The 11,355-nt window shown below is 35.8% G+C and overlaps 1 protein-coding gene across 1 annotated transcript; it reads right to left on the minus strand.

Annotated features, from left to right (window-relative positions):
* Window positions 1-1,802: 1,802 nt before the first annotated feature.
* LOC140137835 (lengsin-like) lies at window positions 1,803-9,140 on the minus strand. Its single transcript, XM_072159626.1, has 2 exons — window positions 9,014-9,140; window positions 1,803-4,004 (listed from the first exon to the last, which is right to left on the minus strand). Exon 2 carries the CDS (start codon window positions 3,982-3,984, stop codon window positions 2,815-2,817), a length of 1,170 nt encoding a protein of 389 aa, XP_072015727.1. The 5' UTR covers window positions 3,985-4,004; window positions 9,014-9,140; the 3' UTR covers window positions 1,803-2,814.
* Window positions 9,141-11,355: the final 2,215 nt, after the last annotated feature.

Raw genomic sequence — 11,355 nt, forward strand, 5'->3', positions numbered from 1 at the left:
CATTCAGGATGATGTATCAAAATAAATACATTATTAACGGTAGTTTGCTTGATGTTCTGTAAAAATACCATCAAAAGACAGTGGAAGCATTGTACTTATATACAATGTATAAACAATCCCGTTTAATGTAAGTAGGCCTCAAAATATTACAAAATGCTATGAAAATAGAAATTTAATAATTCATGTGATCTTTTATGGATGATCTCAACCTGACGTAAATAGAAATTTTTTAAATAAAAATTTCTCATTCAAACGATGACCCCTCTCTTTGTACCACTACTTTTTGTATAAACGTAACAATAGTAGAATAACAATTGTATTTTAATCACGGGTTCATATATTTTTCTAGTGAGACTGTTGGGGTTAGTAAACAGAACTGGCATAAAAAATTAAACTTCCACGTTTGCTATTGTTGGCAATATCAAAATGTTTAGAGAAAGAAAAGCCTTGTTTTTGTCAAAAATGAACACATACATGTAGACTATGGGGCGTGGGCATTTATCTTTCACTTCTGTAGTCCCCTCTTGGGCACAACATGAAAACATAACAAATCAGGAGTAAAGATATGTCTGAATTAATATCCAAAACGTTCCCACGTTTTACTTGGCACATTTCATACATATAGGAGTTATTTAGGGTTAGAAATGTGTTTTTCGTGATAGTTTTCCATTTTTGCCCAAAAATGTCAAATATTAAAATAGCTGTAACTTTAAAAATAAATTGAGTAGAAGTTTCATTTCTATTGTAGATGTTACATGTCATATGCATTTCCAACACTGGTGAATAAAAATGTCACAGCACAACACTAAAATATAAAAAAATGGCAAAATCATATTTTTTTGCTATTTTGGCCATTTTGACCTAAAATGTAATTTTTGCATGGGAAAAAAATAAATATATATTTTATTGACTTAAAAAGTGTGTCATTATGTCAATCTACTTATTTGGAACAAAAATGTTAATGACGATGCATGTCTGTGACCTATAGTTTTTGATCTATGGGCCTTTTAATGATCACATGTGGACTAAATAATGCATGATTTTGTTAATTTTTCCAATATTAGGCTGAAAATGGTCATTTTTAGTAATTTTAACAAACTTTTCAGTGTTTGGAAATTGGGAACTTCATTTATATTATGGATATATTATAGTACTTTCGTTTTAAACTATTTGTAGATCCACTGGTAGCTCGGTTTCCATGGCAGCAGCAATTATATCATCAATTTGACTAATTTCAATGCAGCAAAATCATTTTAGTCAACATTTTACTGCATTGAAAGTAGATAAAATTGCTGCTACCCCGGTAGTGGGCATACTAGTGGATCTTGAAATAGCTTAACATTAAAGTACAATGTCCAAATATTAAGTGAAGTTCCCACTTTCCAAAAACTAACAAGTTGGTTAAAATGGCCATAAAGGACCATTTTTGGCGTAATATTGGAAATATTGAACAAAAACATGCTATTTTAGTCCATATGTGAATTTGAAAGGGCCATAGGTCAAAAACTATAGGTCACAGGCATTCACCATCATTGACTTTTTTGTTCAGAATAACTAGGTTGACATAATGACATATATTTTAAATCAATAAAATATATATTTATTTTTTTTCCCCATGCAAAAATTACATTTTAGGTCCAAATGGCCAAAATAGCAAAAAATATGATTTTTGCCATTTTTTTTTTATATTTTAGAGTTGTGCTGTGACAGTTTTATTACCAGTGTTGGACATGCATGTGACATGTAACATCTACAACAGGAATGAAATGTCTACTCAATTTATTTTAAAGTTACAGCTATTTTAATATTTGACATTTGTTGTGCAAAAATTGAAGAAAAAAAAATCACGAAAAACACATTTTTAACCCTAAATAACTTCTAAATGTGCCAAGTAAAACGTGGGAACTTTTTGGATATTAATTCAGACATATCTTTACTCTTGATTTGTTGTGTTTTCATGTAGTGCCCAAGAGGGGACTACAAAAGTGGAAAACCAAGGGCCGTAGAGATGCATGCCCCATAGTCTAATGTATTTTACCACATAAACTAATAAACCTTAACAGCTCGACAAAGATAAGCTGGAAGCTTGTGTTCTACTATACTCTTCCAAAAGGTAGCACTCTCTATATTTTAACTTCTGAGAAACTTGTAAAAATAAATACAACAATACCTCATTTCAGCCAGTGACTGTAGACCATTGTTTTTATGCTGATGCTGTTACGTAATCAAGTGTGCGATATCATTTTTACATGTGTTGTTTGAAAGACAAAGGTAATGTGATCCTAGAGAAATGCTTTGAAAATAATACATATGGGGTCACAAGACAACTTTCATTAATACTTATTGACCGACCCTCGTATTATATTCAGGGCGCACTACACTAATCCGATGGCTTCTTTTTAAACACGTCCTTAAAAGTGACATACGAGAGTGCTTTCACAGGTTTTGTAGGGGTCAATCTGAAATGCTCTGATGAATATAATGTGCATCACAATTAAATATTATTATTAAGTTTTGCAATATCGAAATAGGCCTGGTCTTATTATGCAAAGAGTAAAGGAATTGTGCTTATTTGTTTCAGACAGCTAACATGGCAGAATGTCTTGCATGCAAAATACGTCCGGATCAAAGTTTGTTACAGATACTTAAAGAACATCTCTTGATCCCACTGAAAGTTGTCTTTTTCAAAATCATCCTTGGCCGATGCGGGTGCTGATTTCACAGCACGAATTTCGTATGCTTTTAAACTGTTAAATATTTTGAAGAATTCATCACCAAATGCCCCCATGATCACATCATCAGCTTTAAATGCTTCTATCGCTTCCGGCAAAGTACATGGTAAGCCATTCTGAGTGGGATTGCTGTTTGTGAAGGGGTTTTCGGTTTCTTCTTTCTGAAGAGGCATTTTTTCTCTATTCCATCAATCCCAGCAGCTACTATGGCTGCAAGAGTAAGGTAAGGATTGCTTCCACCTCCGCTGCTTCTGTCTTCTACGTAAGTGCCTTTTGCACCGTTGATCTTCAAACGAAGCAAGCAGTAGCGCTTATCTATTCCCCAGTTGGATGCCAAACTTACATATGATTGCTTCCCGTATCGTTTGTAGCAGTTTACAGTGGGCGCCATAAGCATGGTGATCGCTGGTGAGTGCTTCAAAATTCCCGCCATCCAATAACCACCTAATTCGGAAAGCTTGTTAGGAGCATTGACGTCATAGAGTAAATTATTCTTGCCGTCTTTGTCCCAAAGAGAATGACAGAAGTGGGCAGAAGATCCAATATGATCAGCAGATGGCTTGGACATAAAGCTTGCTATGTAACCATGTTGTTGGGCAATCTCCTTCACCGAAGTCTTGAACACGTGCGCGTTATCGGCAGCTTGAATGCCAAAAGCTGGTTTGTACGTGATTTCCATTTGACCGTGGCCAGTTTCAGTTTCACAATTTTCGACATCAATACCAACTTTATACAAATTCGTCATGAGCTGATCCAACAAATTGGGGTCCGTGTAGGTTCTGACGGTTGAGCGAAGACTCATATCCGATGTTAACGGTTTCTGCGTTTTTTGGTCGACAACATGAAACTCGTGCTCATGCGCTGCTAAAAGAGACACCCCTAACTTCTCGAGACGTTCGAGTTGCCGCCTTGCGATGTAACGAGGATAGCAGGACAATAGTTCCCCCTTATAGTATTTTGGCTCGAGCAGGATAGATGCAGTTTTGCGATACCAGGGTAGAATACGAAACGTGTTAAAATCAGGAAACCATATTGCGTCCCCGTCTCCCATAGTTTCCGTCTGAAAATCAACGCAGTCGATTGAACAGGTCAGATGACAAATTGGGATACCGATACCATTTGATGCTTTATCAACGAAATGTCGCGCTGGAATGATCTTACATCTCGATATGCCATAAAAGTCTGAGAATTCAAATCGAACGAATTCTAACTCTTCTTCTTCTATTGTACTTGTAACGCTTTCTAGTGACATCTTGTATATGTGATCTCAATCTGCATGGGGAAATATAAACAAAAATCAGACTTTAATCGAAATAACATTGTCACTTCTTAAATTAGCATGAGAGCTAAATAAAGAGAAACTACTACACACTAAAAACTACGGGGTTATATTTTCCGTGGTCATTTTGAATTGACCACGTTTGGGGTTGTTTTGACCCTTCAAGGGGGTTGTACTGTTTTAATTTGACCACATTCACGAGGTCATTTTAGCCACGACGAACGTGGTCAAAAACTTAGTGGTCATTTTGCCGATACCGTCGCGCATTGATATCAGTTTCAATCTTCCGCTTTGAAAATCTCAATTCATAAATGAGTTTAAACATGAGCTGCAATTAATGTTTGTTGATTAATAAATAAAACTAATTTTTTGACCGAAGTTACCCAATTTGTCAACTTTATAATGACTTGCATTTCGGAACTATTTGCACACACGGTGTGCATCGGCTTCCCACGTGGTCACATCAGCGCCATATTTGTTCTGATTGTGCAGCTCAGCGGATTGTCGTGTGTGCTTGTCTGCATGATGGAATATGAAAAGTTAGTTGAAAAGTGAGACTGCAAGGATGCATAGACCCTTGTCTATGCATGCAGAATCATTCAATTTCATGCTGTCGTGGCTGGTGTCTTGGCTGCAGTTGTTATAAGCTTATATCATGTAAGCTTATAATACGTGAACTGTCATAGGCGATGACTGACTGTGTGTGAGTGTGATACACAGATGCATTTGGCAGTTTGCTGTTTATGTAATGCTTTCTCTGTGCAGAAACACACTTATGTCCTGGTGGGACCAGCATGACCATAGGCCTACTAAAAAAAATCCAAACAACCCCTAAATGTGGTTATTGAGTAACCCTATAAAACAACCCTTTCAAATGGGTCATTTCATTTGACCCCGAAATGAGGTCATTAAGTAACCCAATAAGGCAACCCTTTTGAAGGGGTCATTTCATTTGACCCCGAAATGTGGTAATATTTTGACCCCAATGGGGTTACTATTTGACCCAAATACGTAGTCATTGCAATGACCCCGACCAATGGGGTCAAAATGACCCCGTTAGTGGTATGGTGTTTAGTTGATAACTATGCTGGGGTCAAAAATGACCCCGTTTGGGTCATTTTTTGACCCCGTAGTTTTAAGTGTGTACTAGAACATGTAGAACGTCTTTTATTCACAATTTCCCTCTATCTTTACATTTTCTGATGACATAATTATGTATTTTGCACTGATACACAAATAAATCTCAATCAGTGGTGTGTGGCTTCCAAATAGTATATTAAAGCACTATATGCACTGATTTTAAATGGTTCTTATGTGAGTTTATGTTAAAAATCTTCCCTCAAAATTGTCTTAATATCGTAAGAAGTCTGCAATTGACTCATATAATATTTAGGAATCATCAGCGTATATGACTAGGTTCTTTCATTATAGCTTTTGAGTGTCTTCTTTGTATGTGAAATCATTATTAAGATAATACAGAGATTTAAAATCCGTGCAGGGAGAATTAAAATTCCGTGCTTAAAATATTTTTATGCCATTCAACAAACTCAATTAGGGACGGCTTAAGGGGGTACTACACCCATTGATTTTTTTTTTTGCAGTTTTTTGCATTTTGTAAAGAAAAAAAAAAAAAAATTGGACAAAGTGGTATGCAAAATGAAGGGGCAAATCTTCTCGTTTTATTGGTGGTATCGGTATCAATGTAGCTTACATGCTTTTACAGATAGAAGCCAAAAGGAGGTACATCACTGATGATTTAAATTCACTTCATTTTGGAAAGCTTACTATCAACGGATTTCGTTAAAATTTTGGATATGTGTTGCTAACACATTAGAGAAATAAAGTTGATATGTAAAATGGGAATAAGTGGTTCCTGATTTTTTTTATGACTTCATGAACTTGGTGTTAAAAAAAAAAAAAAAAAGGAACTGGTTAAAATGCTTCTATTTTCAATGTTGAGCTATATTTTGCATTTTTAACTTGCGACATTATTGCACTGAAACTTAATTAAGCCATAGGTAACAGGTTACAACAACCATACTACAACAATGATGAAAAAATTGTATTTCTTGTCACCTATACAACCATATTGGGTAGTTTTCCGTAAGCTTAAGTTTTGTGATTTTGGTAACTATTTTATATTTATTTGTGAAATCCGTCTCAACTAGGCATTCTAAATTGTACTCACCATTTACATCCCAAGGTATATTAGTATATCCACCATGCACTTCTCGATATATATCCAGTTAAAGACAGAATATCAAAATTATGCCTCATATGATATCACAGACTCTCACATGTGTATTCAAAATTGATGCTTAAATTTGACCTGAACCAATTGACCTATAACCTGACATACGGTGACCTAATAGCCTTTTCTTCTCCTAACAACTAATGACTATGCATCCATTGTATAAGTGTTTATTTAATTTATTCAGTGTTATATCATGGTAGGTATTTTGCATGCACCACTATAGATTTTCTATAGAGAGTATAACAAAGGATTTAATGTATTCTATTCATGTACCCTACTTGAACATTTTCAAAAGAATAAATTATGGTTTGTTATGAAACACAGATCTGAGTTACTAGGTTACAGTAAACAAAAAATATATAGGGCTAAAATGACTTACTAAAATTGTTGAAATTCACTTTATATGTAGATATATTTTATAAGTTCAGGACATGAGGTGATAAACATATATATGTACTTAATAAATTTGCAAGAAAAAAAAAAGAAGAGGGGTACTGATGAAAATCGGGGTATTATATCGCCTTAATATACACCTTTTCTTGAAAACTTCTCATATGGTCTGATGCATTTAGAAATATACGAGTGGATATTTATAGGTAGTGGTAGATAAAATGAATTAAAGTTTTAACTTCAACACTTCACTATTTTTCGCTCACCTGGAACGTTTTCGGACTAGTGAAGTGAAAACGTTACAGGTGAGCGAAAAATAGTGTAGTGTTGAAATTAAAACTTTATTTCATTTAGAAATAGTTTTGGGAACCTTTAGTAGATCGTCCCCCCTAGTCTCGGTCCCAGCCGATTTGTGCTCCTTCGTCACTGAGGAACACAAACCGGCTGGGACCGAGACAACGTCACCCCTGGCTCACGATAGTGTTTACAACCAATACTATATCTGCAAACTTTCCATTAAACATGTTAAAGTTCCTTTCAGTGATCCGAGCGAAAATGCAAAAAATATCAAATTTGTTTATAAATTCCTAAAAGTGAAGGATAGTCATTAGATATAGAATTGTCATTAGGTATTTTTGAAATGAAAAAACGCTGGCAAAAAATGAGGAGAACAGCAGTATAATTGACAAGGTTGAGGCCCCATTCATATACATGTATAGCTGATAATTTACAAATTCATGTAAATGCCTTATTTTGTCTTAAATGGACGGCTTTCGGCTGAACCACTAGCAGGCTATGGTAGCACATCTATATATGACAATGACAAACATGATAAAGGTACCAAAATCTGAATTTGGATGATTTTTACGATCGTTCGGATGAACAACAAGAAATGTCTTTAAAAAAGACAACGCAGTGATTAAAGGAAACATGCTGGATTTGCCTCGGTTCCGGAGCCACTGATTTAAAGGTAACAGGTTTTAAAGGCCCATTCGGCGATTTGCTCATTTGGACGATCGTATCGTGAGTCATCAAAATTCAGATTTTGGTACCTTTGCATTGTCATAGATGTGCTAACATACGGTATAGTAATTCAGCTGAAAGCCATGTATTTAAGACAAAATAAGACATGATTTGAATGGGGCCACAGTTTTTTCGTTTCAAAAATACCTAATGACTATTTTATTACTTATCCTTCACTTTTAGATAATTTATAAACAATTTAATTTCTTTGCACTTTCGCTGGGATCACTGAAAGCACTTAACTCATTAAGAGAAATATAGAATAAATAATCTTTGAATGAAAACATGTCACATCTGAGACGAATAGTTATATTCGTCTCCGTTTAATGATTTTGTCACTGCAGGTTTGTCTTCAATGTTGTTAATGTTGTTAATTAATATTAATTGAAAGGTCAGCACAGCATTAACACTCAATGCCTAACAAAACTGAGATTTTGTATGAATTGAGTTAGATGCTATAAGCCTATTTGACTTCACTTTGGTATATTCATATAAAGACAAGTAATTGAAATAACAGGTTGCTGGAATGTTTTGTAACAATGTGTGATATCTGGTTTAGGGCCCAAGCCGGCAAATTTGTAATTGAGATCAAGGCAAAAATATGGTGTAGGGGAAAAAAACTGCTGAACATGCTGAATGTGACTTTTATTCCTCATATTGGATTATTGGCCCTATAATGTAGTTGGGAAACGCGCAATATCGGATACTAGTTGAACAAGACGTACTGATTTTAGTGATATTTGAGTGACTTACGCACTGCAAGCAATGAATCGATTTGTTCTGTTTTATTGCAAAAAAAATCTGTATTTTAAGGAAGCGTTTAAGTGCTACGACTTGGCAAGATAATTATCTTGCCATGTCGACTTATCAGCATGTTAACATGTCAAGATACATTATCACACCTAATCAACTTAGCAAAAATGTTGATGTTGACATGGTAAGATAAATTATTATGCCAAATATTAAAGTAGCCATATACTAGTAACTTCAAAAGCAAATTGACTGCAACCTTAATTTTGTACACAAAAATATTCATTTGAAAAACCTACCATGCACTCTTCCCGGCAAGATAATCGGGTTTCCCTAACCTGTGCATTAACTTTTGTTTTATTGTAACAACAATTTTAGAAACTCGTCAGCATGGCGTACTAGTAGTGTGTAGCTGGCAGTCAATATTTTAAAGTGCTTGAAATGACCGAATATAACTTCAACATGTTCAGAGAGCATCAAGTTAAGAAATCAGGACCTTTGCCGAAATTGCCCATATTAAAATCACATTTTGTAAGTGTTTCAGGCAGCGGTTTATAGAAATGTCAGAGATCACTGTCCACTTACCTTATCTGTGTAAGTTGTGTAGGAACCAGCAATATTGCCAAAATACTTGGATTGAGAACAGGCAGTAAGACTTTTCGATAAAACGGCTTCAATGTCCTATAGTAATTCGGTCAAACACATGTGCATGTATTACAATAATTTCACATGTCCTAATTGGCAGACTCAATCGGAAATAAACAATTTCCCATCGGTTACTTTTCTAGGGGCCAAATAAATCTTAATCAGAGCCTCATAATCATGACACAAGTCCAGTCTAGTGACCCGGACATAAACTATGTACACACCCCTAGAAGTCCTGAGCTGATACTGCCCCTCCGCCAACTGCATTGGCTTCGAGCCGGGGCTTCGAGTTGAGTACAGAGCGCTTTATAAGATCTTGCTCGTCACTTAGTACAAGGCTTTAAATGGCATGGCACCCGTATTCATTACCGATCTTGTCCAATGCGGACCTTAAGATCATCTTCTGAAAACTTCCTTCAATCTGCAGCTCGCGAAATATTTTCCGCAGAGCACTCGTGATCGACTAGCACATACCCTCTGATCACCACCACAGGTCCTGACTGCTGAGAAAGCCCCTTCACCGGGCCCTTCCCTCTGATCTCGAAATATTCAGTACTCGCTGACAGCCACGACCAGAACAGTTCAGAGAGGGTAGATGGTTTTAACATTTAGTATTTGCTGAACCATGAAATGGTATCAGCCTAAAATAGTGCATGTTACTAGCTTAGTACTAGTAGCTTACTTACTAAGTTACTAACTGACTAACCTTTTGGTCTGAAATGGACATGGAAATGCTACGAAGGTATGACCCCCAGTTAGTTAGTTAATTAATTAATTAATTAAATTTATCAGTAATTTACTTATTTATTAATAATTATTAATTAATTAATTAATATTAATTAATTAAATTAAGCAATTAATTAATTAATTATTTATTAATTAATGCCAACCATAAAAGCCGGTTGAAACCCTTAGTTATCACATTGATGTGAATTGAGATGAAAACAAACATGAAACATGTCACATTATAAGCTCCACGGTTCAGCTATGGTGCGGTAACCGCTCTAGTTTTATACATTTACTACTTTTAAAAGTCCTTTACCTGATCGACAGCCCCATCCCCCATTTTTCCTCATCAAAACTAAGATCTTGGTATCAGAAGAAATCTCGTTAGCATAATATCCCAGTAAAACTTATCGCTCATGATATGTTTCGTTTAGATGGTGTGAACAAAAACATAGTGGATTGTGGTAACCGAAAAGTGTATACACTCCTAAAGCCATTGTTATACAACATGCGCGTATTTTTTTTTGGGGGGGGCTTTGGGGGCGCCAGCCCCCCGGGGTCAAAGTAGGGGGCGGCAAAAACGAAGGGGCGGCGGAAGAAGAAGGGGCGGCAAAAACAGGGGCGGCAAAAACGAAGGGGCGGCAAAACGAATTAGCAAATAAAAAAGGGCGCCAAAAATTGAAAAAGCATAAAAAAGTTTGAAAAAGGTTGCTTTTTTTTTTGCTCTTCACTTTTTCAAACGGCCGTGAAAAAATTGGGTCAACCTTTTCGGGCTGTTAAGGAAGGGGCGGCAAAATTGTTTCTTCTTCAGCACCCCGGGGTTGGGGCGGCCACGGTACGCCACTGTAGGCCTACAATCCATGTTTTTGCTTCTCATATCAAAACTGCTGACACAATACAACTCAAGGAAACATTAAAATGGTAGACCTCAGTAAGATATAAAACCGGGTATAAAACAGCACATGACAAGATTGGACAATACCCTTTTAACCACAACTGACAACAATATGGGAAGCAATATAAACCTTACTGTAAAGATCCAATGATTCAACAGATCTTGTGGCTCTTACGGACATGCCAACTTTGAAAAACACAAAATCACACTTTCACATCTCAAAACCATATTTCCGGGCCATATTTGTTTTAAAAAAGGGTTTTTTTTGCTGAACCATGAAATGGTCTCAGTCTATATTAGCCTATCTTACTTACTTACTCAGCAACCTTTTGGTCTGAAATGGACATATAAGGGTCCACAACTTATAAGTTCCCCCTAAATACTTTTTAGAATAAATCAATAAATATTTAACAAAATGCAAAGGAGTAAAAAGTATGTGTAGCCGTATTTGTAACGTCACACGTCATTGCGTTCAGTCACAATGGTTAATTATGTAAATAAAATTCCTTTAAAAGGAACAGGGCGAACAAATGAGGAAGTGTCAAGATAAAGGTGTAGTTATTTTATTGTTTGAACTGTTTCTATAATTCGCATCGATCATAATGAGTATGTTTTTACGTACCTCAAATGACAAGGACTACGGTACTTAGCCTATGATCTT

The sequence above is a fragment of the Amphiura filiformis genome, chromosome 17, assembly GCF_039555335.1.
Source record: "Amphiura filiformis chromosome 17, Afil_fr2py, whole genome shotgun sequence".
In the NCBI taxonomy this organism is placed as follows: domain Eukaryota; kingdom Metazoa; phylum Echinodermata; class Ophiuroidea; order Amphilepidida; family Amphiuridae; genus Amphiura; species Amphiura filiformis.

What these genes read in the sequence shown, in the direction of transcription:
- LOC140137835 (XM_072159626.1), bottom strand. Translation starts at nt 3,984, where the DNA reads ATGTCACTAGAAAGCGTTACAAGTACAATAGAAGAAGAAGAGTTAGAA.